The sequence below is a fragment of the Ammospiza caudacuta genome, chromosome 2 (assembly GCF_027887145.1).
Source record: "Ammospiza caudacuta isolate bAmmCau1 chromosome 2, bAmmCau1.pri, whole genome shotgun sequence".
NCBI classification, from domain to species: domain Eukaryota; kingdom Metazoa; phylum Chordata; class Aves; order Passeriformes; family Passerellidae; genus Ammospiza; species Ammospiza caudacuta.
Genome location: NC_080594.1, coordinates 105,262,996 through 105,290,386, shown reverse-complemented (window position 1 = coordinate 105,290,386; position 27,391 = coordinate 105,262,996). Strand labels below are relative to the sequence as shown.

Here is a 27,391-nt window from a genome sequence, read left to right as displayed (position 1 = left end):
ATCCAACTAAGTCATGGGGGCCCTATTGTAATCCTGATTAGGGTTTTCTGAGGGGAAAGAGAATTGCTTTCAGTATTCAGCACAAATAAAAAATCATAATATGGTGGGGTTTTTTCCCAGTAAATAAGCATGTATGTCTAACTTGCTCTACTTTTGCTTGTGTCTTTACAGAAATCATTTGGAGCTACTGGTAGTATCTTGGAGAAAGATGCAGCCACAGGAATTTGCCACTTTTTTTATGATAGTGCTCCCAGTGGAGCCTATGGCACCATGACTTACCTAACAAAAGCCATAATTATTTATTTACACGATTTCCTGCCCAGCACAGGCTGTGCAATGCAGTAAGTGAAGCCTCATATGGGAGGGAAGGCTCAGAGGCTCTTCTTTCTCAGTTCCCTGTCACAAACCCCTTGGTTGCTGCCTGTGTGTGTGCCATGCACTCACTCAGCATTTGGCACTGCTGGGGATGCTCTGTGCACACCTACTGCTGGGGACAGGGAGCTGGAATTTGGCCTGGTTTTAGGAGAGTGTGTGAGAAATAACAAATAGGGAGGCTTATTCTGCCCAAAGTGCATAAATGTAATTCGTATTAAATTAGCAAGAATTATACAGTTCTGCCAAGAGGAAAACAGATTACTCTGTGGAGATCAAAAGGCATAATGAAACAAGGGAGCTGCATCTCAGGCATAGAGTCTCACAAATAAGGGAAGTGATGGAATTCATGAATTTTTCTCCTGCTGTGTGTAACTGTACATCGTTGTGAATCACTAATGCACAGTGTGAAACATCCAGGGAAATGTAAATTAGAGGAGTAAGAGTAACTTGAAATAACGTGGTGATATTTCTAATACACTTTTATCCTGATTCTCTTCTCATTTGCACCTAGTCAGTGCAGGGCTAATGCCAGCAGGGACAAACATCCTACAATATCCACTAATTTGGGAGGATAGCCTCTGTCAGGAAGCTGCATCTGTCTTTAATCTGAATAGCTTCCTTCCCTACATCCCCAGGACTTTAGAGGCAAAATCTCAAGACTCTAGCTTCTCCAGTGTGACAGACAGTTTTATGCCTGTAATCCTTTCCTCTGAATGGAGCAAGATAAACCTCATCCACTTGAGCACCCTTTCCAAGTCTCCTGATCATTTCCCTCACAAACAGCCTCAGAGTTTAGAATGGCATAATTGTGGCTTTTCCAGTGTAGCATGAGTTTATGGAAGGCTTTGATGTTTCTCTTTGTTTTGGTTTGGTTTTTTCTTTTTATTTCCTTTGCCATTTTTTCTTTCTTCTTTTTAGTTTGAAGTCACTGGTCTCATGTAATTAGGGGTTAGGCTGCCTGGAAGTCTCCCTGCAGACAGTTCCCAGGTTAATGCTGTCAGCTGGAAGCTCTGAGGTGCTGCAGGGAGTAGGTGCATCCTGCATGGAAATGACTCCATGGCCATTTATAAACTGAAAACAGTTTGGCAGCCTCTGGAGAGGGAAACCCTGCCTTACCCCAGGCACTGGCTGTGGTTTTCCTTGTGCCTGTGCTGCTGGCTTTGCCACCAGCCACATGTCAGCATCTGGCTAACAGCTTAGCAAAGTGGCAGTAGCTTCAGCATCCCATGGCCACAGACAGGCTCCCTCAGTAGCACTGCTGCCATGTGAGCAGAAAGGATCAGAGCAATTCTGTCTTGCCAGCTAGAGGTGAAAGAGCAGATAGGCCTGTAAAGATAAGAACTTTCTGAGCTATATGAGCCTGAGAGCCTGCCTACTGTCCCTCTCCACAGTCACTGCTGCTATAGCAGTACCTGGGAACTGGCTCAAGAGAGTGGAGGTGTAGGAGGCCTTGGTGTGATGTGATTTAATGTTTTTTCAGAGACCAGAGGAGTTTGGTAGTCCAGAGGACCAGGAGTCCTGTGTTAGCCACCATGGGAACCATGGGCCTGTGCAGGGGCCAGTGTAAAGTGACAGTTCAGGTACAATTAGCACTTGGGTGTGGAAGTTATTTTATTGGTGTGGTGCCTGTTTTGTAAGGGTTTGCCTTTGTTATTATTTGGTGTGGGTTTTTTAACTTTTTATATGTTTTGTGAGAGTTCACTTGACTTGTTTCCCAGTGAAAGGAAGTAAAATCCTTTGTCTAGTTTAAGCAGACGTGACAGTGCAGAATATAAGCACAACAAGAGCAAGGTGATGTTTTTTTATTCTACCCAGTATCATACAAAAAGTAGTAGCAGTTATTTTTGCTTTTCTTCTTGAATCCTAGATTGAGAGAGATGCAAGATGATTTTTTGCTCAGACTTCTAGTTGTTTTTTTTAACCTACTGTGTTGTTTTCAGAAACAAGAAGGCTGATGTTGGTTTTTCATGCAGCTGCATTGAAGGTCTAAAGCATGAAATGTATGGCCTAACATACCTGGACACCCCTAACACCTCTTTGTTTTTAAATGGGAGTGTCATTGGTGTCTTTACCATCAAATTCACAGTATGACCTAGGTTATGGTATATTCATGATGATCACAATGAATTACCACATGGAATGCAGGCAATTGGAAAGTATTTATGTGGTAATTTGAAGAGTTTAGGTATCTATCTGGTGGCGCAGGGGGGTACTCAAACACAAGGCCAGTAGAAGGCAGCTTTATGTTCCTTGCAGGGTGAGGCACAGCTGCACAGGAGCTGGCAGAATGAGGACCTGTGTCCAGCTCAGAGCTCACAGCACATGCTGCCCCCAGCCCTGCTCCCCAGGCCAGTGTCCCCCCTGCTCACACTGTTGCCTTCCCCCTGCTGCCAGCAGGGACATGGGCTTGTCAAACTAAACAGATCAAAAGTGCCATTGATCTCCCTCAGCTGCTGGTCCCACAGGAAAGCTGTGTGGGTGGAGTACAAAGTTTGTCTGGCTTCTGTCCTGCTAATTGTAGTCTCCTTTCTCAGGGAAAGAGTCCTGCTTGTTCCTGGAAGGTGCAGGTGAGCACACAGTCCTTGGCTGCCCTGCAAAGGGGCAGCCACTTCCTGTGGGGTAGTGAAACACCTGGCCTGCCCTGTGTGGGCATGGGACACTGCAGGAATGTGTCACCCCTCTGGCAGCAGCCAGGGCCTTGAGTGGAGTGAGAGCTTCACTGAGTCAGTCCAAGTTCAACCTTGGGCACTTTCTGGAGTGGTTGGCAGGTAGGAGCAGAGTTGCCCAGAAAGCAGGAGAGAGATGCTGCCAGTGGTGGCAGCTGTAGCTGTGGGGTGAGAGCTTGGCACTCATCTGCAGGCTGATTCAGGCACTGATTAAAGGACCACTCACATCTGGAGTATTAAGTGGCTGCTGCACAGAATCATGACTGAAAAAGTGGGATTGAGGATGTGGGTTATAGAAGAAGAGCTTCTGCTCAAACAGTTTGGATTTAAGTACAAGCAGCAGGGCTTTTCCCCAGTCCCAGTTTCAGTCTCAAGTGGCATTTATTCCCAGCTTTAGATGGTTCAGTTACTCCCTGGGCCACCTCCCTTCTGTCAGGAGCCAGGGGCCCTTTGTGCCACCAGCAGCTGACAGGACAGGCTTTCTGGTTTGGCTCAATGATTCAGCTCCTCAGTCCTGAATCCCCAAGGGCTCTCCCTGCCTGCTGAGTGAAGCTGTGCTGCGACTGTACCTTGGCATCCCCTCTCAGGAAATGATCCCTTGAGGCCAGTCCCCTTCATGCCAGTTCAGGAATGTGTCCTTAGTGGGGGACATCCACACTGGAGGCTGCCAGCCATCCTTCAGAGCTCCTGTGTCTCGCTGTACAGCCCAGCTCTGGCCTCTGTACTGGGGCAGGTGGCAAAGGGGAACTCCAGAGCTGCAGTGTCCAGTCCCACCTTGTCACTTCACACCCACCGCATGGAGGTCAACAGTGGGAAGCAAGATCCCACCACACACAGAGGTGTTTGCCCATTGTAAGTGGAGCCTTTTTGTAACTCCTCTGGAATAAGGTGGGACTGATCATCACAGTGCATAGATCAGAATAACTGCATGCTCAAAATATACATTGTGTATTACCAACGCCATTAAAGTTTCACTGTAAATTTTGTTTGTACTATTAAAGATTTTTCTTTCCCCTCCTCCAAGGCAGTAGAAATAAGTGTGTGCATGTTTTTTCATTCATCTCTCAAGTTACAAAATACATCTGGAAAAGGGTTCTGTATTTAATAGTAGAAAATAAGATTTAAGACAGACAGCAGTGCCTTAAGCTTGGGCTGCTGTTGCATTCTGGATTGGAAGGATGCTTTTTTTGTACTTTCAATGCTTCTATTAATGAAACTAAGCTGCTTTACTTAGCTTATCTTTAGCTATTAAAATTTTAAAAGGGACTAGGTTGGAACTTTTCCCTACCCAAAAAGCATTTTATGTGCTTTGGATTTACTGAGGTTGAATGAGGTAATACAGTTACCAAAAAGCTCCTGACCTGATGTTGCTTTCAGAGTGTAAGATGCAAGAGAATTAGGTCCAGATTTCCTGACTTCTCCCCCTTGGGAATTGACAGGGTGGTACTGGCAGGAATGGGAATATCGACTTGCAGTCAGTGAAAGGAGACAGGAATGTCAGTGCAAGAGTCTTCAATCTTTCTGCCTTCCAAAAACTCAATTTCAGAATCTCTCAGTTTCCTTTTCTTGGCAAAGAATTTATTTTTAACTATGTGCAAGAATATTTAGATTTGGTAGTATCAAAATATGTTTACTCTTGTGTTCTTACTCATTTCTCTTTTTAAGAAACCCAGTTCATCTTCAGGAAGAGTGTTCTATGGTGGTTGGGGCAGGCTACAAAACACAGGCAGAGACCCCCCTTAGGCAATGCTCAGAAAGCTAAAGCTTTATTCTGTGATCTATCACGAGTTGCATTAACATGCTGTGGATTTAGCCTTCATCAAGGTCACGAGTTAGCACGGAATCACCGAATCCAAGAATGGATCATGCTGGAAGAGACCACCATGAACCACCTGCTCAGACAGGGTCATCCCATAACACAGGGCACGGGACTACATCCACGTGGTTCTTGAATATCTCCAGTGAGGGAGGCTCCACACCCTCTCTGGGCAGTCTGTGCCAGGGCTCAGTCACTGCACAGGAAATAACTTCTTGCTCATGTTCAGGTGGAACTTCCTGTGCATCAGTTTCTGCCCATTGCCTCTTGTCCTGCTGCTCAGCACCACTGTGAAGAGCCTGGCTCCATCTCAGAAACAGTTGTGATTGTTTCAGAGCTCCAAATCCCAACCAATATGGGGAAAAGTAACCAGAGGCAAGAGGAAGTGTAAATGCAAATGTAAACACCTTTCAACCAAGATCCTCTAAGCTGTGCCTGTAAACTTTTAGAAGGATGAGAGATTGACCTGGAATAATTTAATACATCTGCATCATGCAAAGAGCAAGATTAAATGCAGAACTATCCTTTTGAACCAGATGCTTCCTCCCTGTTTTCCTCTCCTGCAATGGACACGCCGCAGCCAGCTCTCTCGTGCCTGTTCCATCACCAGGGTGGCTCTGGTATGTTCCTTGTGGTTATCAGTGCTCTCAGCTGAGGACTGCTGGCAGATGCATACCAAAGCCTCTCTCCCTACACAGCTGTAGGCATGACCTTGGCAATGTTCAGGGATTAGATTGGTGGGGGAGATGCCAAGAGGAGGGGATGAATTGTAAGGTGCTGGCAGTGTGTGGCAGTGACACAGTAATACTGTAAGTGTGGGTTTTCATCTCCTCTATCCCATTATTAGCAGGTACAGATCATCCAGGAAGGGGTAAATAAAGGCTTGCACTGTGACCCTATCAAGCAGCCCCTTTATGACTAATGACAGCAAGCTGAGCTTCCAAGATAACCCATGAGAAATTCTGCCTTTTCAAGAGGTTGCCTTTTTCTCAAGTCTGTGAACAACATGAAAGGCCTCTAAAAATTCATTGAAGTCAATGTGGCCATCTTTGTTGTAGTCTATGCTGAGGACTAACTTGTCAATGGAATCATCCTGTATATCAATGCCCAGGTGAGAAGTGAACAGTCTCCATGTCTGGCTGAATTCCTCAAGAGAAATCAAACCTAAAGGAGACAGACAAGAGGTTGCTTTTGGCAGTGTTGTTTTCCCTTCCTGCATAAACACACACATGCACTCTCCTTCACTGTAAGAAAGTTACCTGCCTGCCATGCTGGGGTTACTGCTTTCATTATTGAAGCACATTTTTACTTTAGGTAATGATTGAATGCTTCTGACAGTGGAATTGAGGAAGCAGTAAAGAGTAAGGCTTGAGTGGAAGGGAGAAAAAGTCCCCAAAAGAGTGAAGCCAATACTGGAGCTGGGGTATGTGAGAATCTTTTCTTGTTAAGCTCTGTGCACTGTCCCTTATATGATTCCAGCCTGACTGCTTAAAGTAGGTTCCACTAAACTGGAGAAATGATATCACCTCTGGTTCCTCTATATTTAGAAGCCTTAAGGAGGACACACACTGGGGAAAAGACAACTGGTATAGGCTCCCTAGAGCTGACGCAGTGAAGGTACCTGCACTTACCTGAGTGATCTTTGTCAATGATGTTAAAGATGATCTCCAGATCCTTTCTGTATCTGCACAGTGTTTCTGCCAAAGCTGGCTGAGCCTGGTTTTGAAATCACATACAAGAAGCTATTCAGACCTTGGTTTGAGTTAATTTAACCAACAGAATATCTACTATCCAATTTCCATTTTCCCAGTTTAACTTGTCAAATGTAAAAAACCAAATCTTTATGCTTGAGTTCTCTGGAATGACACTTCTGTGTCTTACCCTGAGGAATAATCAGATAAACCCCATCACTTTCAGATGGCAGGGCAAGGGGGAAAGGAGCCCTTCACACCTCCTACCTGCAGTAATTATTTGTGGAAATAATCCTGGATGATCTGGGGAAGATGGTGTAGACCATACACTCATACAAAGCACTCACCATACAGATGTGAATGGATCCTGCTGTTCAGGAAAATTATGGTGATACCTCTGTTCTAAAGCACTGTGCAGCATTTGGTAACAACTGGGCTCTGCAGAAGTGACCTCAGACACCATAATATACAGCTAAAAGTCCATCTATTAATGTGACTTCCTCCCACAGGGACCTGAACTGCCTCTGGAGCCTGTTTGAAATGCTCATTTCAAAGAGTGAGGGTTGAGTGCTCTGGGCAGGATTTGTCACATCTCCTCAGCTCCGTTATCTAAACGCCCTCGAGAGCCAAGAGAAAGTAAGAAGCAGTTCTAGCATGTGATTCATCCAGCCTATTTTAAGCATCTACCTTAGCAGGGAATGATGATTCGTACCCTAGCAGTGCTCATTTTCCTCCAGTGACTATAAAAGGAAGCTCAGCAACTAGTTCAGCTGTGGATGTCTACTTGTTGGGCCAAACAACTGTCTTGTGCTTCAATTTGCACCAAAAGTTGTTCCTCCAAGAATTGCAAGGAGGTGTTTTCCTCTTTACCTCTTTTATAGGTTGACCCATTTTCAAATCATAAAAACAAGACATGAAGTCAACTTCTCCATCTGGGTTCATCTGTGCTAGCTGAGAGCGCAGCATCCTCCAGGGCAGTTCCAGCTGTAGGACAGACTCCATCGCTGCAGCCCAGTCATTGACAGAAATCCTGCCTGCAGAAGGGGTCAGGTCATGGTTACAAGTACAGGACACAGCCCACATCAGGCACCAGCACAAAGGGTTCCAAAACACAAGGATTTTCTCTGAACCCTGGGGTAAAAACCCTTGTAACAAAGGAGCAGTGGGGTTGGACTAGGCATTTCCACAGGTCCCTCCAGCCACAAAGTTGTGACGCTATTATGACGTTCAGCATGTTTTAACACCTTTTGAGAAAGTCAGATTATGCCATGAAGAGTACTTCAGGTTTCAGCTGAGCTGCAATTAGAGTGACATGTGGCTGAAAACTCAACCACATTGAAATATGTGTAACAGCTGTTCAGTGGCCAAAGAAACAACATCATGTTATTGAGTGCCCTTGTAAGGACACTGTCAAGTGAGGAGTCATCACAAGGAAAACTTGCATTTGTGGCAGAAATCAACTTCTTGCTTCTGCATAAAAGGTTCATCTATTAACTCAGCACTGACTTTTGTTCAGCTGAGGGGTGAGTGTGTGTCTGCTAGAGGCATAGGCTGTGTGTCTGCTGGAGGCATGGGCAGGCACTTTTCCTCAAATACCTCCCAGACGCAGAAGGAGACCCATTCCACATCCCCACACCTAAGACCACAATTCCCTGTCTGACACATTCTGATGACACTCCTGCATGAAGGTGGTGGTGACCTTTGGGCTTCTGGATCTGGATTTGCCTGCCCAAAGTCTCTACCCAACAGCAAACATAATTTCTTTATTTGCCCATGTCTTTCAGTTTTCTTTTTCCTCCTTCAAGCTTCATCCCCTCAAGCTGTTTGCGCTAAGCCTTTCCCAATGACTATTCTCCTCTGTGGTCATGAAAAACAAGGTCAACCAGCTTCTGCTGCCCTCAGCCTGACACTGAGGCAGGCAGGACTCCTGTCCATGGGGCTTGTCCCCTCTGCCTCCCACACACATGGAAGCTGTTTTCCCCATGGTGGCAACTGGACAGAGAGGGAGTAGTACCTGTGCCATTGACGTCATATTGAGCAAAAGCACTGATGAGTTCAGACCTGTGTGCATAAATCTTCTCTCGTAAGGACTTTAAGGCAGATGATTCAATTGTACCTACCCTAGGAAGGAAAAAGTCAGCAGATTATTAAAGGATTAAAATCCTCTCACATGTTCTGCTTTTCAACACTCATTACAAAATTCTTATATCCTTTACCATGCAGTATGTTCAGGGTGTAGTATGTTTAAGTAGAATGACTCAAAACACACTACATTCATCAGGGGGAACCCCCAAACCAAACAAAACCAACAATGCTCCATAAGAATAAACTGAGTTTATGAGATAATTAAGTTTATGCAGGTAATTCTAAGCTGCTTTCCTTTAGTAATCTGAGCACACTACTAGGCATGGCAAAGCTGTCATGATAAACTTTTGAGACTCAAGTCATAACAGGATTTGTCCAGATTAACACTGCAGCCTTAAAGCAGACAGGTGCAGGCCATTTATGAGTCCCTGACAATTGTCTGTTCTAACTGCTTACCTCACCTAATTACCTTTGGGTGTTTCTCAGGAAACCAAGTTAAGCAGCCAGAATATATTTTGTCTACTGTATTAATTTTTAAATTGTAAAACAGAAAACCAGTGAGAATCAAAGAAAATGGATGCCTATTCAGTTATTGAGTGAAGCTCTAGATTTGGGCAGGTGCACTCTCTGTGAGGTGAGTCCATGCTCACTGCATGCAACACAGAGCTTTACCTCTCGCGGAGATTCTGCCTGCGCGTGAGCTTGCTGACCTGGTACTGCACAAAGCGCGGGGTCAGCTCGGGATTCAGCTTGATGTAAGCGCCCCGGTTACTGCCCTCCTCGTAATAGTTAGAGGCAGAGAATATGGTGATAACCTGACACAGGAAACAAAGAAACTGGATTGGCCAGAACAGCTCTTCTTGACACTTATTTCTGAAACTGATCTGAGAAAAAATTCCAGCTCACAAAATTACGTGTCTACATATAAAACTCCCTCATTCACCAAATTGCTCTTCCCTTTTGAGTCAGAGCTCTGGGCCTTTATTTTGACCTGTCAGACTTCAGAGAGCAGTGAGATATAACATGCTGTTTAAGAGAAACCTCTCTCTAAGAGAGACCTGATTTTCAGGATTCTTGTTGGCCTCCCAATGCAGCATGTTAAAAAGCAGGGCCAGAAGAGAAATCAGTAAGTTAAAGGCTTCTAGAGCCTTAGAGCATGTCTTGAATTGTATTTACACACAACTCTTGTTGGGGATTTTGTTGGTGTCCATTTGTTTTCATGTAAGTAATAAATTGGTCTTCACTCCCTAAAGATGTAAAGAATTTTGTTACTCAGAACTCAGTAATTTGTTGTAACATCTCTCTAGGACAAAGTTCCCCCAAACCCAGTTTAACAAAGTAACTCTCTTTTTTTAAAATAAATTTTGGAGAAAAATCTACTGTGGATGTTCCTGTGAAATTCACAGGAGAATTCTGCTTTACATGGAAGCAACTTACCTTCCCATCATGACTGATCTCATAACCTTCTGGCTTAAATTCATGGGACCTGATGAGCATCTTCAGATTATATCTCTCAAACAGCTTGGCAGTGACATCAGGACCAAAGTAACAGCCTCCTCCTCGACACTTGTTTGGTGTGCAGCCATTTTGGCTCCTTGGATCACTCCACAGAATGTCAAGGATCTATAAATAGCAAACTCAAGCAAGTGAGAACAGGTAATAGGGGAAGACTAACAGGGTATGGCTGTCTAAAGTCATGGCCACAGCAAAAGCCCCACAGTACAGGGAGAAAACACAAAGGTCTTGAAGTTTTTCCTTCCTTTCAGGAGCATGTTCTTTTGGGCTGGGACTTTTGTTCCACTTTTTAAGAAACATTATCTAGACTTTGGATTAACTTTTTTGTTTCAGGAGAAATATAATTTCAGCAATGTACCTCCTTTCACAGCTGAGGTTTTCAGACTTGGGCAGGTGCACCAGAAACATTACCTGGGCAAATTCAAAGAGAAGAAAAACTGCCTTCTTCACATGTCAGTAGAGAAGCAATTTCTATTTCCCAGCACAGACTGGACAACCACATTGTTTAGTGGTTTTACCTAAGCTTGGGAGTACCTGCTCTAAACATGACAAGAGTTGCCTTTGCCTTTATTGTCTTCAGTTAGCTCACGTGTCAAACTGACATTTTACATATTAGCATTTTAGCAGGGTTCAGACATGAAGATGAATTATCATGGTTTAATTCTAGTCAGTAGCAAACATTATTCAAAATGTGCTTGTTTAAACTTTTCTGGGCAAGGTTTGCACTAAAATATTCCCCTTCATGTTTGTGAGCATGGCTTAGTGGATGCTTGATTAGCTGTCAGATTTCGGGGGAAAGGGGAGCCTTGCTTGTGTTCGTTATGTTAGTTTGTAGGTCAGACAGGTATCTTGGGAAATCAGATTTTCAGAAAAATTAAGCTTTCCAAATTGTCACAATTTATTAAATTACAGTATAACAAAAGCTCTATATATGCTCTGATATTCAAGATGAAATGAACAGCCAGAGGACAAACACTTCCCACTTCTGAGTAATCTGCCGGTATGTCTCAGGAGCTGGGTGGCTTTTTTTGGGCTATATCAGCATTCAGCTGCCAAAAGTACAGCCAAAAAAAGGTGCTTTATCTCACCAACAATTGCAGTCTGACCCGTTTAAACCAACAACCATTTATGTACCAACAGATCCAACCACATGAGGGCAGGCAAACCTATTTCCTACTGAGCAGTTTCCTCCTCCTAAGGGCTATGAAGAGAAAATACTGGGTGAATTTTACTTGTAAGTCATAAACACCCAAGCTTTTATTACCAGATCTACAAAAAGCATCCAAAAAAGCCCAATAGGTATCTAAGTTAATCCTTAGAATGACTGTTTTCCTGTTGAGAGGCAGTTCACTCAGACTGAACCCGCTGCTGGAACAGAACTCCGAGTTTGTGCGGGAGGGGTTTGGTATCAGAGAGTCTTGGGTTTCACCTACTTGTTTCCATTCCTTCAGGGCGGGGTCTGGAGGCAAATTTGAACCTGAAGGCTCCGTGAAGCCCGTTGAAGAGATGTGTTGTGTCTTCCCTGCAACATGCTGGTTGGCAGTGTGTTTACCTGGTTTGGTCATGGGAGTTTTCTTCTTCACATGGTCCTGTCTGTTTCCCACTGACTTTGGTGGCCGCATCAAAGATTTCAACTTAAAAAAAAAAAGTTACCATCACAACAACAAAAATTGATACAGAGATGTTGGCTAAAATGCACATCAGCTCACGTTTCCTGTACTCAGGAGAACTCCTTGAGTGTTCTAATGTTAACTCCCATAATGTCCTGATTTCACAGGTTTGGGAGAAGCTGCAGGTATTTGGCACTTGCAGAAATTTTGCTTTATACCTATCAGTAACCAGGCTCTTCAGAACTGCTTTCATATTCTTATCCAGACACACACACTCATTCCGAACACAGTAAATCTTGAGGTCTCACTATACAGCAAGTAGGGCCTGAGCTCAGGAAAGACACATCAGTGCCCAAGTTCCCTGGAAACAAAATATACATTCATATTGAATGGAAGGTGAAACTCCATTCACTTCTGCTCTGACACAGTACCATGCTGTTAGATTAACTTGGCTAAATTAAATGGAGTATCAGGAAGACAGTAGTGAAACTGATGGAATATTACACCACATGATACTGTTAAATCAAACCCCTCAAACATGCAAGGGCATTTGCTTTTCTGGAGTGGTGCACTGTGGTTCCACAAATGATCAGTAACATGGTTTCTCTCCAGGGAATGTCTTCTCCTTTGATATTCTGTCATAGTAGCTTATTTCTAGAACAAAGCCAAAATAAAACCCAAAAACAAACCAACCAACCAACCCAAAAAACCCAAAGCAAAACACAAAATCCCAAACCAAAAAAACCCCCACCCACCAATAAAACATATACAATCAGCAGACCCCTGGATTTTACTCTTTAACAAAGAAAAGGACTAATTCAAAACAAATGCCCAACACAGGGTTATTAACCAGTGCACTGACCAGTATTTGAAACCTGCCAACTGCACCAATTAAAATACATCACTTGGCCTTGAGTGACACTGCCCTGGGTTGTGACCCACACATGTCTCATTAGCAACACTCTCCTATGGCAGCTACTTTGACCTGTTAATTCTGCATTTCACAGATACTGCATTTCACAGAAACATGCAGAGCTGAGCCCTGGTGAAAGCATGGGCAGAACTCAGCTCATGGTTAGGATGCCTCTATCTGTAGTTAGGCACCCAGTTTTAGTGCACAGTGGTGCAGCCAATGAAGCTTAGATATTCATGCCCTTTGTCATATCTTTAAAAAAGATACACATCTGTCTGTCCTGCAAAGTATTTATTTCTGCTTTAGAAAATCTGAGGATGACAAAAATAGCTCTGGATTCCACAGACATTGATGCCAGGGTACACTAAGTTGCTCAAACATTGGTCTCCTATGCTATCTGAGATGCTCCACTGTGAATTAGTGTGAGGGGGCAGACACAAATCTGGCCTAAAAGGGGACTGGTGGAGGGGACCTACAGAGAAGACTTTCTTCAGAGGCAGGCTAAGGCCAAAGCCAATGAGGCACTTCCTTGAACAGCACTGGAGATGTGTGCCTAAGTAATGATCTCCACCAGATCTCTGCAGACATCTTGATTTAGTTGTTCAAATTGAGACCAAATCCCCCACCATTTTCCACTGATTTGAAAGGTCTGTGTTTGCTCATCATTTCAGAAAAAAAAAAAATGAACATTTTTGTCTTCTAAATCCCTGAAAAGCAGTGGATTCTATTTTATCAAGGCCAGTTCTTGAATTTTGATCCTTCTGGAAAGGCTCTCCCACATGTACAACGTTCAGCTGCTGCCAAGGGAGCGCCTCACAGGTGGAGAACTTGCCCCACACAACAGATGGCAGAAGCACAGCCCCAGGAAAAAAGGCAGTGCTGGAAATACGTGGCTAAATTGATTTTTAAAGTGTTTGAAGGAAATGCCCAAGAATCAAGTAGTTTTCATACTTTCTGGCTAGTGTGTCATCACTGCAGGAGGAGGCATCTAAAGTGGCTTTAGCTGTTTTAAGGTCAAAAGACCCATGTTGTGTGGAGAGCCTGAAAACTGGCTCTCAACACCTACTGCAACCTGCCTTCCTAAGCCCTGATTTTGAAGAAAAATTAGACTATTATTTCTCTTACATGCCTTATACTGCTGCCATTTCCTTTCCTAATGCAAATGACCTGATCCTAGCATTCATACTAGAAAATTTTTAAAAGAAAACAAAATTACCCTCACATGAATATGATCTCTTACCTTATTTCTCTCAAGTGCATTCAGGAAATCCAAATCTGTGGTGTCTGAAATCCCCCCATGAAGGATAAGAACTTTGCTATCAATTATAGTGGCAAGGGGAAGCCAGCTAAAAACATCTCGCAGAAGACCCAAAATCTGTTTCCAATGGTCCTGTAAAATATACTCTTACATTAGATTCTATTTCTGGCAGATTCTGTTGCTTCTAAGTTCCAGATTTTGCTGAAGTGCCTGCTACAGTTTATGTGATCAGTTTTGTTCAGGTGATATCCTGAACTGCAACCCTGACACACATGTTCTGACATTCAGTTTAGGGCCATTTGATTGTGTCTGCAGTGTTTCATTTTTTTCTTACATGTTCACTTATTTTTTTGTGCTCTTGATTGTTCTTATGGATGTTACTTATTTCATCCCATAGATCTCTGGGCATAAGAGACTAGCACTTAAAATTGTTTTGTCATTTATTCCACTGATAGGCCAAAATAATTTCACCTATATCACTAAAATAATACTCTGCTACACCTAAATAAACTGGTTTGACTTTTTCTTGTTTACACAGGTTTCATTTTACATGTGCAAGACTGCAAAAAAAACAGGGAAAGGAGGAAGAATCTTACCTTGTACTTCTTTGAAACTTCTTTTGTGAATCCATATCTGAAAACAGGACAGCATCATGAACTGGGATTTTAGTATGCCCCTTCTGCATGGTTTCCTGTGCTATGGTGTTTTACTGGAGTTTTCTAGCCCCCTTCCTCATCTGCCATTCCATCTCACCTCAGCTGAAATTTGCTTTCCTCCACTCTGTCGTGAGACTGAGTTAAACTTGTTTCTTGTGCATAGCAGAGGTTGGGAACAGAATCCAGCCTAGTAATTATTAAGAGGCCTTTTTGCCAGCTCTGCCTTTTAGATACCAGAGAGAAATTCCAAAGGAACTGATGATGGGCAAAAATTCCCACAAAACCTTCATGGAGCTTTTTTCTTAAATATCATATAATCACAGAATCATATCATAGAATGGTTTGGGTTGGAAGGGACCTTAAAGATCATCTCATTCCAACCCTCTGCCATGGGCGAGGGACGCTTTCCACTTGACCAGATTGCTCAGAGCTTCATCCAACTTCACGTCTTTTCCTCTGCAAGGGACACAGATTTTGATATCTAATTCTTTTAACACCAAGATATCCTTCATCAAGGGGCATTTTCACAATACTCAGCTTTCAAATTTACCAATGTGCAGCACTGCTAATCAAAATGCACAGCAAAGACACATCTGCGCACTCCATACCATCACAGACTTAGTTAATATTTTTTGCTGTTTTGGGGAGGAATTTTCCTCCTTGTAGATTAAGTGACTGATCTTGGTTTATGTTGTTTTTGGAGTGTTTTCAATTATGTGCTGAAAAAGTAACTATCATTGGAAACTGATTCTCTTTTTTGGATCATTAGTAGGACTTGCCTTTGGGCTCTAACCCAGGTGCTAACACAGGCCTGTGTTAAAACAGCAATACACCCTGTGTGCCACATCAAATAATCCAAGGGCTGCAGCAGGTTACCCACCAGTCAGTCACCCAAGGCTTTCTGGGGCAGTTTAGAATTGTAGGGAGTAGGACTGAGGAGTTCTCACATTTCTGAGATGCTTTTTGTTTCCATGTCACACTTTGACTACAGCTGGAGCCACTGGCTGTGCTCACTCCCTTGGCTGCACGGCACAGCTGAGTGCAAATGTCTGTGTTAGAAAACAGGGTGTCAGCTTTCCTGCACTGACACCTCCAACTGATGAAGCTCCTCTGAGTAGAGGGTAGGATATTTACCTGCTCCTTGGGTTAGAGAAGTGAAATCTTAGTTTAAAGTTAAGTAAAATATCAGATTTCGCTAAATATGTGCTTTAACAAAAACATCGTCCTTCCATCTGTCCTTCCCCAATTTTGATACTCTGGAAGCTGCACTAAGCCCTCTGACTTCAATGGATTATGATTAGATCAAAGGCAAAACATTATTGCCATTCAAATGTCTGTGTGTAGTGAGAATGTTCCTTCCCCACACTCTGAAAAGGCGAAGATCCACCTGACTTCTTATAAAACATATTCCATTTTAGGGTGCCACAGTGGCTAAAGTAGCAATCAAAAGCTCAAATATTTCTAGTGATAGCCAGATATTTCCTGCCCCGCCCCCAAAATCTACCTCAGGTTCATGATGTAGTCTTCATGGTTTCCTCTATTCAAGTGCAAATCATTGGGATAGATAAGAAGAAATGCAAATAGGATTATAAGTATTTCCATAGAATTTTTCCCTCTGTCAACAAAATCACCATTAAAGACATAGGGGTTTTGTTCTGAAGGCAGACCATTCTGCAGAAAAAAAAAAAAAAAAAAAGGGCATTTAGAGGGGCTGCAATGTTACTGTAATAGAGGAAATAGTATTCAAATGAGATCCCATTGCTAGAGATTCTGAAAAAAATCCTGCATAATACAGAGATCTAAAAAGCAGCATTTCTTTATTTCCACTGTTTAGAATAAAAACCTTCATATCAGACAACCTGAGCCATTAGAGAAGAGAGGACTTCTCTGGCTGTTCTTACAATGCCATCTCTAATCCTTTCCTTTACCTATTAAATTAAATTGAAAGGGAATGAAAGAAACATCAGTCTTGTAGTAAAATATACATTTTTGTTATTGTAACTCTTGTCAGGAAACTACGCACTTGCAAACCAAAGGGAGTCATTCAGTTTGAATGGAAGATAAGAAATACATGAAAAATTATCTTCTCATGTAGGTTTGAATGGATTTCGTATATTTACATTGTTTGTAGTGTATGCTTCCAAAACTCCTGAGAAGGACTATAGGCCAGAGGATATAAAATTTTAAGACAGAACTTAAGACTTGAAAAGTTTGATTTCAGTTGCTTTAATCCTGAAAGCACTGCTTGCATGAGAGTCAAGATACACTTGAAAGCTCACAAACCTGAGAGGTTGTATATACAGGTATTTCTTACCTTATTTTTTTCCTGAAGATACAGAGAAATGATTTATTATAAATGGTGACTTAGTAAAGACAAGTATTTTGAACTGATGGTTTGTTTTATTAGATTAATTACCAACACATGGGTGCCATCAGCTTACAGAAAATATAGCACCACCTATATGTAACATCATAATTTCCAGTCATGAGTATCAGAAATAGTATTTCAGCTATGACTAGCCAGAAAAGGGAAACCTCTGTTTTCTCAATTGATATGCACAAGAAATACCAACAGAACATCTATAAAATTACATTATAACCGTGGAAGACACTCTTAAAAGTTCTGGTAGCACTGCAAGACATCCCATTTCTTGAATATATCTACAGTATCAGTGTTTCTTGTGTTCCTATGGCATTACTGGTATTTTGCCTTAGTGGATTTATTGCAGGATGTGTAATGTGGCCAGGGACTCAATGTAATGTGTAATTTCAATCCTTATGAGAACATCTTTTTTTATCCCAATCAGTGTTCTGTACTTTCATGATAGGTTGCAGTAGTGAACCCTGGTCTCTCCATCCTGGCTGCTGTAAATTCAGCTTCCTTGGATTTTGCTATAGCCTGTCCTGAGCCCTTTCCAAGTTAACTTAGAAGGGGCCTGTGCTTGCTCTGTGCTCACAAGCCTGGCAATGTATGAGGCTCTTCTAATGTGGTGGTTGAAGTGATTTTAAAAAGGAGAGGATGGATTTCAGGAGTGGAACAGACAGCAGAAACTCAGCAGCAGTTTCTGGAAAGATAGATAAATAATAAATAAATAAAAGCTTTGCCTTAAAACCAATAGGCATGTGAATCCACCAGCAGATTGTGAGTACACCCACAACCACTCTAACTGCAGTCCTCGTGGAAAGATTCATCTACTGGAGCACTCTCCAGACTCTATCACCCTTCTTTTGGAAAAGATTACACACAATTTGAGTTTTAAACAGGTTTGGTTTGGACTTCCAACTTCAATGTGACATTTTAATTTTGTTCCACACTCATGCACTTTCCTTTTCTGTGGTTTCAACCAACAATGAGAGCAAAACTAAATTAAAGGCTGTTGCAGCCTCTGACATGTTAGAGAGGCAAACAAGGCCCTCTAATGATTAGCAACTTGCTGCTGGGCGTCATTACTGTTTCTCCTGGGTTAGTGATTAATTAACTTCCGTTTGTTGTTGGCATTTTCTACCCCTTCAGGCCATTTCTATCTATAGCACCCCTTTAACAATCTAACTTAGCAATATGTAATTTAAAATTCAAGTTTCAAGGAATACCAGGAAACACTGTAATTTAATGAAGATTAATGAAGGGTCTGAATGAACCTTACAAACTGTTATTGAGAGAAAAAAGAGTGTCTTAGCTTCAGCCAAACCAGGTGTAAGGATTATACACCATCTGCAGCATTGTATCAATATGCTGCAGATTGCCAGCTCTGTGTTTGCTGGGGGTGGTCTGTGGAAGTGACAAGCCTGGTCTGCATGCAGGCCTCCAGAATCCATTGCAGCTCTGCACAGCCCTGTGCAGACCAAGATCACTCCCTTGGCATTGTTTAGGATTGCACCCTCTTGTTTAAGGTAGTTGCTACCAACTTGGAGGATGAAATCCCTTCCAACTGAAACAGAGTTTAGGAAAGAGAAAAATGGATCCCAGAAGCCAACTGGGTTCACTGCTCATCTGAGTAAACTGCTCAGAGGGGACAGTGATTTAATTTGCTTCTAGATAATCAGCTCTATCTTATGCTCTCTATATTCTCCACTACTTTGAAATGGCAAAACATTTGCCCATTTTATTTGGTTTGGTGGAAGGGACTTCCCTAGGAATTTAACAGAGAACAACTGGTGTTATCTTTAGTCTGAAGTCAGTGGGAGTTTTGGCTCTGAATTTACTGAAGTCAGGATGAGAGCTGCTTTTTTTTTTTCCTCTTTATAGCATCCATTAGAGGGGGGAAAGAATCAGCATCTGTTTACTCCAAAAAAAATAAAATGCAGGCTGAATGCAGTTGTAAATATAATTATATCTGAGCATTTATCTCCAAAATAGTTATATTTCCCATTCCAGGTTCTGAGTATGAAACCTATATGTATCATACTTGTTCCAGTTTTAAAAAGAAAGCTTAACAACCAAAAGACTGCAAGCCAAGGACCAGCTAAAGATGGTTGATTAGTAAAAAAGCAGGACTCTGTAGAAAGGTCTGATTATATTTTAACTATACTTCAACAGACTTCAGGTGTGCACTTGGGCAAAACAGCCACATTTACATGGAACAAGTCTCAGATGAAGAGTAACAAAGCTGGAATCAGGGGGAGAATGACATCATTGAAACACCTGGTTTAGCTCACTGCAGTCTCCGTTCAGTGCAGATGAACGTGTAAGGATCTGCCACAAACCCTTCCCCCTGCCCCGGAAAGCTCAAATCAAAGAGAGTACCTGCTCAGTCAAAGGTGCTGATTCATCCTGAAGATAAATGGGAAGCTAAATACACAACATTTCCTGCATCTTCAGTTAAACGTACAATCCTGGAAAAGCTAGCCTGGAGCTTAATTTGTTTTACACATCAGTAAAACAGAGCTAGGCATTTTTAGCATGATAAAAAAGGATATGTAAAGGGTGCAGAAAGCACTTCTATTTCGTGCAGACCGTGTGATTGCTTCCAAGGCTTAAAAAGCTTTTAAACACCACTCTTTCTTGTTTCCTGATAAAAAAACAAAACACTCCCCTTCCAAAAAAACACCTCAACAGCAATAAAAGACCCGAATAACCCAAAAAACCAAACCAAAACAAAAAAATACCCAACCAAACAACAAAAACCCCCAAACCAACCCAAAAGCAAACCAAAACCCCTGCAGGTATCAGTGGAAAGCCTAAATGAAAGCTTTTGCATTTTTTCTTGAATGTTAGAAGTATCCATGGTGTAGTGTTACATCAGGACCTCAGCTCCTGATTTTAGCAGACTTCAGTCAATATGGAATTCAAAACAGTGGCAGAACTTTGGAGACTTTGCACGGTGTCCTCTTATGTTTTCGCTCATGCTGCAGTTCAGCATTCAGGAAAATAATAATCTCAGTCTCCTTCACAGTGAGCAGGAGGATATGGAGAAGGGAAAGCTCTGACAAACACACTAAATTGTTCCAGGATTTGTGTATGTGGTGTATGGACACCACATGAGCAGTTCTAATGGTGATAAATCTGTCACATATAAATATCTGTTCTTAGTAACAAGTCATGAAGTGAAAATGCTACATCTCAGAGTGCCTACTTACCTTATAGAATATCAGCAAAAGATCATCCAGGTTTCCATGCAAATCTCCTACAGGAAATAAAAAATTTCTTTTTAAAATTTTTTCACAGAGGAGGAAGAAACTGGAATTATAAAACTGGAATTAGTTGGATCTAATACGTTTTTATACTGCACAACAGAAACATGTTTCAGGGACAGGTTTTGATTACTACCAGCAGGATGTGATGGAGAGTGCCAAGAACTGTCCATGCCTGTGTGCCTCAATGCTAAGGCGACAGGAATGACAGACTGGGCCCTTTTTGAGAGGTTTGTTTGGAACAGGCAGGAGGATTTCACCCCAACACAAAGCATCACTGCAGCACAGATCCCCTGTGCATCTGACTGCATTTCATGCTCACAGAGCCAACCTTCTCATGTCTGTGACTCACCACCACAGAGCTGCAGAACAGTTTCAAAACCTAGCTTGTGATAATATGCTTGTACCACCGATAATTAGTAAAATAGAAGTGACATTTTAATGTGTATACATTTTCTGTGCTTTTGATTAATTATGAGCCTGCTGGATTTGTTCTAAGGCATCTTTCAAGCTATGATAGATATTTATCACATATGTGGATGCAAACATTTCAGGTATATACTTAATCTGCATTATTAATTTGAAATTATAAGGAATGGAGAGTGATACCTTAAGGAAATCAACATTTTGGACTGATTATGTTTAAAAAAATGGGTTATCTGTCTTCTGCAGAGGCTCTTTCTGGTGACAAAAGATTTTAGTTTCAGTACAGGAGAGGGATCCCTTTTGGTGCTGCTTACATAGTGCAAATGCAATGCAAACATGAAGAGGAATTTTTATTTAGTGAGAACATGTATTGTGAACAAGCATGAGTCTGTGTTTCCTTGGTTTGGAAAGGGGTCTTGATGGCTTGGTTAATAAATTATTGTTTATACAAAACCTTATTTAAACAAACCCTTTCCTGACAATCAAAGTAGGTCCATAACCACATCTTAAAAAATATTATTTATTTTGCATGTCCCACAGTACTTCCCTTATACCACTTCACTATTACACACAGCACACACTGATAGATGTCAAGAGTTATGTCACCATTATTGTTCTGTTTTGCAGCTACTGCATTCTGTATCAAGTCAGGATACTGCATCCCATTATCCATAATTTACAAAAGTGTAACAAAATAGATGGGAAAAGAGCTCTTAGTTCCTTAGTACTGTGTGACACATCATTCTGTGAGACTAAATTGTTGGCTGTATAAAGACTTATCCATCCTCTTGGGTCTCCTTAGAAATGAGGGGTTATTATCATTTCAATTTATTCTAGATAGTCATGCTGTTACTGAAAGGTCTTTTTTGCCACCCATATTAAGCCCTCATTAAAATCATTACCTAGTAAATTATGATTAAAATCATTAAAATCATTACTGAGTAAGGTTTTTTTCTCAGTGAGAGGAGAAAGGTGAGACTTACAGCCAGTGATCAAAATACTTAGTGGCATTTTAGAGGTGGAAGTGCAGGAGTATTTAAGCTGCACAGCAGTGTTAGCTGAATTAATACTGACTCATTCAGAAATGTTAAACAAGAACAGGAAAGAAGAGGTGAGGGAATTTCCTAAAATATACTTTATGACTCAGGAACTTTTTTTGTTTGTTTGTTTGCTCCAATTTATGCATTTGTGGGGGAAAAGAAATATGTTTTAGGGCATTGAGAACTTTGTTCTAATGGTAAAATTTGGAAATGTCAGTATCATTCTCTAACCACTCTCTATCAACCCATAGCCCAAAGCAGTTTTCTTCTCTGGCACCTTACCACAGACAGTAATCTCCTTGGAGTAGGAAGTTGAAAGATGGGTGATATTTGGCATCTCCTTGAGAACCCTCCTAGTTTCACTTAGCAGCTGCAGCACATAGCGGGCATGAAGCAGCTGTGAGAAGAAAAAGCAGGTAGAAAAGGAAGACTTATTTGAATTAGCAATAGGTCTGTCTGCTTTATTAATATCAGACATGGACTGCCAAGGTTATTTATGTGCAGACATCCAGACATGAGTGCAGGCTGTCTGGCCCAATGCTGGGAATTAGGAGTGTTCACAGCTTTGCATTTGGTTGCCAGTGAGTGAATATGGGGATCTTACTGAACTTGTTTTACAGATTTTCCCACTTTATTTATACTGTACTGTTTCTATTCTTCCTGTCTTTCAGAAGAGGTAAGACTTATAGAGCACTCAAAATTACTGCATAAGGCCATCTGTTTAAAGTAACTGGGAAAAAAAAATTATGTCATTCTAGGTGTGAGTAAAAAAACAAACAAAAAAAAATCTCACAATCTCCAAAACACAAGCCAACAAAAAAAAAAAAAAAAAAAAACAACAACAACAAAAAAACCCCACCAAAGGCCACAAATGATATTTCAGCAAACTGCAAAAACAATGACAAGAAAACTCCACTAAGGGCTGCCTTGGCGTGAGTTATCTTCCTGTTCACAGTGAAGAAGTTACAAAAGTGCAACATTGAAGCTTCTGGTCTTCTCTCCTGATGTTTTTTATGAAAATTTTTTTGGTTGGTGATTTTTAAAGCTTTTAATTTCAACAGAGATCTGAGGAATTTTAGTAGATAGATAAGCTACAGAATGACTTTTCAAGATTCATGTCTTTAAGCAATCAAAAAGGTCCATTACATATGCCCATGTCCTTAATAAAATACCAGCCATGGTAAGAGAAGGGAGAGTGGACAGTAAGGTGAAGTCTGGGTTGGCTCATTTATCATATGCTTTATATGTGATATTTTACAATCAGCCTCCACAGAAAATTACTAGAGAAAAATATTCTTATTTAATACATTAAAAAGCATGATAGACCCTTGCCCCTTTTATACAGCATACTGTTAAGCACAAGTAATTACAAGTTCAAAGAAAGCTGTCCTGTTTAATATCTCTGCTCCAGCTTCATCTTGTGGGCAACAAAAGGGCTTGCTCAGGAATATAGAGAATGAGGAACAGCCTCCTCAGTGCCTTGGAAGCTGCAGCCTGAGCTCCAGAGATTTGTGCTATCACTCTGTTCTGTTAGATTAGCAATGCTTTATAGTCATTCCACTGTTAAGGTGGAGTCTTGCACCCCTCAATGAGGTGATTAACCCTTACACCTCCTCTAAAAGAATGAGGTGGGGGACAAAGGAAGCAATGCTCTCTCCCAAAGGACAGAAGAACAAACAATGAACACTTTTAACCCATAAAAAGATGATAATTAGTTTCTATTTTAGCTTAGGACACCTTCCCCAGTCCTGCACTCTCACTGAGAACCTCTGCCTTGCAGCTGGTTTCTATTTCATTTCACTAGTCCCTGCCTCCTCCCGAGGGCCAGGCCTGGTGATCATGCAGCAAAGTAGTGAATCAAATGTGAGAACTCATCTGAGAACTGTCTGCTTTTGATTTTATTCTGTTAGCTTAGAGGCAGATCAATTTCCCAAGGCAGCTTACCATGCACATTTATGATCACATTGGGCTAGCAGGAAAAATTAATGAGATGTAAAAGAAGGGTGAAATATCTCTTTGGGCACCAGTTTAGCTTTACATTGGATTGTGGAACTACAACCTGACAGATGTAAAATAAGTTAAAAAAAGAAAACAAACTAGTTGCAAATTACCTGTTCATTCCTGAAAGCATGAAGCAGAGCATTGGCATCTTCAACAGTAAGAGGGAATGAGAGTCGTGGTCCATAATAGGAGTCTGGAACAGCAATCTTCTTTTCAAATTCTTTTAAAGATAAGTCTTCATCCACTACCTGAGGAGCACTAGGGCTGGTGAAAATTTGAGAAACTGGAACAAGATAGAAGGAAAACAAAAATGTAGAAACTCCACCAGCCCCCCATAGAGCTGTAACAGCATGGCCAGAACTGGTTGAACATAACAGCTTTAACTGCTGCAGTATTACAGTGGCTGACTCCTACCTCCTTACAGTGGAAAAGCTCCAGGTCTCCCCAGATTGTCTCACAATACTAAAACCAACCAACCAATCAACCACAACAAGACCAAAGTTAAGAACAGGTAAAAACTCTTTTCCAACCGCTAGTGTCTGTGGTCAGGTGCAAAACATTTTGCACTGAAGTTGTGGAGCAGTTTGCTCACAGGTAATGAGAACCATCACCTGGTACAAACTTCCTTCTCCTTTCCCCAATGCAAGGAGATGCAAAAGTCATGGCTGATCGTTTAATAACCATCATCTGTTTAAAGTTCAATATTACACTTTTAATACAGGTTATGAAGATTCCCTTCTATTGCTTTTATTTTCTACTTTAAATTTTTAGGCTAAATACCAGCAGGTCACAGTGATTATTTTAAAAGTCACCAACAAAATTATATTTATTCACAGCAGATTGCAAATCACTCCTTTCTGCTACAGATAGGAAACAATGCCAGCTTTTGGTTGGTTGCCATAAAACTATTGGATGAAACAAAGTAAACAAAAACAGAGTGGTGAAAGTAGAGCACAGCTTCTAATTTTCCTGGAACATGAAGGAAGCAGGAACACTGCTAATTGCCTCAATCCAATCTTTTTCTTGACATAACCTTGAAACATAACTGACTGATCAGCAGATTTCAGAGTTTTTTTCTTGCAGATTGTCTTGGTCACATATTACTCCAAAAGAGATAACCAGTCCCTAAATGAAAATGTACAAGCAGATGTTGTTGCAGAGTTTCTCTTGTGAAATGATTGTTGTAAATACTTTTTGCTGGGCTACAGTTAAGTTTTCTATAACCTTGATTTCCTGCAACTGCAAATAAAAATGTATTATTTACAGCTGTGTAGCTGCATTATTTATTGCTGATTTACAGCTGACCCATAGCTGTGACTCAAAACTCACAGTAGCCAAAACCAGCATGTGGCCTCATAAATTATGAGATTCATATAGGCCAACTTGTCTTGCAACTGGATAAAATCAATACTAAAAAAAATAAATAGATAAAAATGTAATCTGGATTTTTAAAAGTCCACTTTTACTATCAGCACTTCAGCTGTGAGCTGATTAGCACTTTCAGTGCTAGTGCAATGTTATACTCAGCCAGTCAAATGGATTAAGGCATCAAGTAACAGCAAGGTGCTCAGGGTTCACCATTTTCACCAAGTGCAGTTTGATTTGCAGTCTTCCACCACAGTTACAGCTTTGTCTGGCTGGACACCAGAATGTCACCATGGACTGAAATTGCTGATTTTTCTCATAGTGATCAGCCAAGCCCATTTGCACCAATTCTTGCTCCAGCTCTAGCAGCAGACCTCTGGACAGCATCTCCCTCTGCACCCCACTTCCAAAGAAGTGGGGACTACAGAACCAGCTCCTCAGACCACCCAAATGCCTCATTTCTTGCCTGTTTTAACCAGCTGTCCTCATCTGACTGGACTCCTTCAGAGCCAGTGATCTCAGCATTTCAAGCCAGGCAGACATCTGTCCATGCCTGCTCCTACTCTTGCCTTCCCTTCCAGCACACAGTAGGCCATCCATCCATCCATCCATCCATCCATCCATCCATCCATCCATCCATCCATCCATCCATCCATCCATTTACCTCTGAACATGAACTTGCCTTCCTCACAGACTCACTTCTATGGCACGTGCTCAGGCTGGGAAACCAAATCCTTCCCTGTTGGGCATATCTCTGCAAAGTGTACCCCATTTTCCATTTCTGGATGAGTTGTCAAAAGCCAGCCTGGTCATTACCCTTAGAGTGTGCTTATGGCTCCTCAGGCTGTCTTTCAGCTGGATTTTAAGGTTTCTTCCTGCAGAGCATGACCATCCCATCTCTGAAGAGTCAGTAATGGATGGCCTAATGCAGCCTGAGGAATCACCACACTGTCCAGCAAGTACCCCAGCTCACCACATGCCCCATGTAGGACTAATTCTGAAGGGTTCAGCCCCTCACATTTTACTGTTCTAGTCAAAGCTGTCAGGGCTCTTTCAGTTCATACTGAAAGACAGGGATGAAAAGTCTTGGCATGCGTTGGCACTTTTCTTGGATGAAAAGTGTCTGGTTCAGGCACACATGTCAAGACAGAATGAAACATCTTCTGCCAGCATCTGCATCTCTCCACTGACTAGAGGGAGCACAGGCAATGACCTACCTACTTTGTACTCTGACCCCAGAGTTTAGCCCAGGCTCAGAGAGTTGAGCCTTCACTATTAACAAAACACAAACAAGTACAGCTATATTCCATGTTAAACACAAATGCCCAGAGCTAAGTGGAGTCAATTTGGCCACAGAAACCTAAATACCTGATTCTGCTGACCATATCACCTTGCCATGGGAGTTTTTCAAGGCGAGTCAAAGCTGCCACTGCCAAGGATGTACTCATTATCAGGGTAACCAGGAATCAGCTACTTCTGCAGCTCTGTAATCACTTCTCTGTTCTGCCACTATCTGTGTGCCTTCAGCCTGACCACTGGGATACCTGAGAGCACCTCTGACTCCTGAGAAGTGCTCTTACATAAGCCAGATACTGATCCACAGCCCTCAGGTCAAAGCCAAATGGACACTGAGCCTACAAAGAGGAAGGAGGTTTCTAAAATGCTTCAAACGTTTCTTCCTTCACACCATTCCTGGTGCTACAAACTGCAAGCAGCTATAACTTATTCCCCACTGCAAGAATCACTCTGTAAAACATCTTGGAAGGGTGTTAAAGCTGTAAGGGAGGCATCATGGGGAGTGAAGCTGCAGAAAACAACACTTTTTTTTTTTTGTTTCCCTTTGAAGGAAGGCTCCTGGGGGTGCCCTGGTGACCTTGAGAGGAACAGGTTTAGATTCCCAGTCCCATCATTTTTCTCAGGACGCATCTGCAGTCTTCTCACCCTCAATGTGCCCATAAAAGAGTGAGTAAATAGGTCATCTTTTGCTGGAAAGGCAGTTTCCAGCCTTCTCTGACCAGAGAGCTTTCCATTGAAAGCAGAGAAGGTAGGAAGATTTTTTTCAGGAAATTAGGGATAAAAGTGTAAGTTAGAAAAGGGTTTTATTTTTATTTTCCACAAACCCTTGCAAAATAGCCTTTAATAAGAAGCAGAACAAGACACTCAGCTATATAATATCACAATCACAAACTACACTAGCATCTTAAGAAGAATGAGAGGATGAAAAAAGCTTTAGGGTATAACAGATAAACAATCGCATCAAAAGCACTACTGTGTTAATGAGATGGCAGCTGCTTTCTTTCTTTGAAAAACATAATCTGAAAAAAAACAGATTAAAAAGAGGAA

The 27,391-nt window shown here is 41.7% G+C and overlaps 2 protein-coding genes across 2 annotated transcripts in view; one reads left to right on the top strand and one right to left on the bottom strand.

The window, feature by feature from the left end:
• PHKA2 (phosphorylase kinase regulatory subunit alpha 2) overlaps positions 1-4,078 on the top strand; it is a 44,344-nt gene extending 40,266 nt beyond the window's left edge. The window contains exon 31 of the mRNA XM_058800613.1: positions 172-4,078. Within this exon, the coding sequence (XP_058656596.1) occupies positions 172-345 (174 nt within the window). The 3' untranslated portion in view covers positions 346-4,078. The remainder of the gene's footprint in view (positions 1-171) is intronic.
• An 863-nt stretch (positions 4,079-4,941) lies between these two features.
• The window catches only part of PPEF1 (protein phosphatase with EF-hand domain 1), a 34,422-nt gene continuing 11,972 nt past the window's right edge, over positions 4,942-27,391 (bottom strand). Inside the window, exons 5-17 of the mRNA XM_058799887.1 lie at positions 23,794-23,966; positions 21,965-22,079; positions 20,163-20,209; positions 16,090-16,256; positions 14,526-14,562; positions 13,912-14,061; positions 11,582-11,782; positions 10,071-10,256; positions 9,306-9,448; positions 8,563-8,669; positions 7,419-7,582; positions 6,489-6,573; positions 4,942-6,021 (exon numbers count right to left, since the gene is read on the bottom strand). Of these exons, the coding sequence (XP_058655870.1) occupies positions 5,828-6,021; positions 6,489-6,573; positions 7,419-7,582; positions 8,563-8,669; positions 9,306-9,448; positions 10,071-10,256; positions 11,582-11,782; positions 13,912-14,061; positions 14,526-14,562; positions 16,090-16,256; positions 20,163-20,209; positions 21,965-22,079; positions 23,794-23,966 (1,769 nt within the window). The 3' untranslated portion in view covers positions 4,942-5,827. The remainder of the gene's footprint in view (positions 6,022-6,488; positions 6,574-7,418; positions 7,583-8,562; positions 8,670-9,305; positions 9,449-10,070; positions 10,257-11,581; positions 11,783-13,911; positions 14,062-14,525; positions 14,563-16,089; positions 16,257-20,162; positions 20,210-21,964; positions 22,080-23,793; positions 23,967-27,391) is intronic.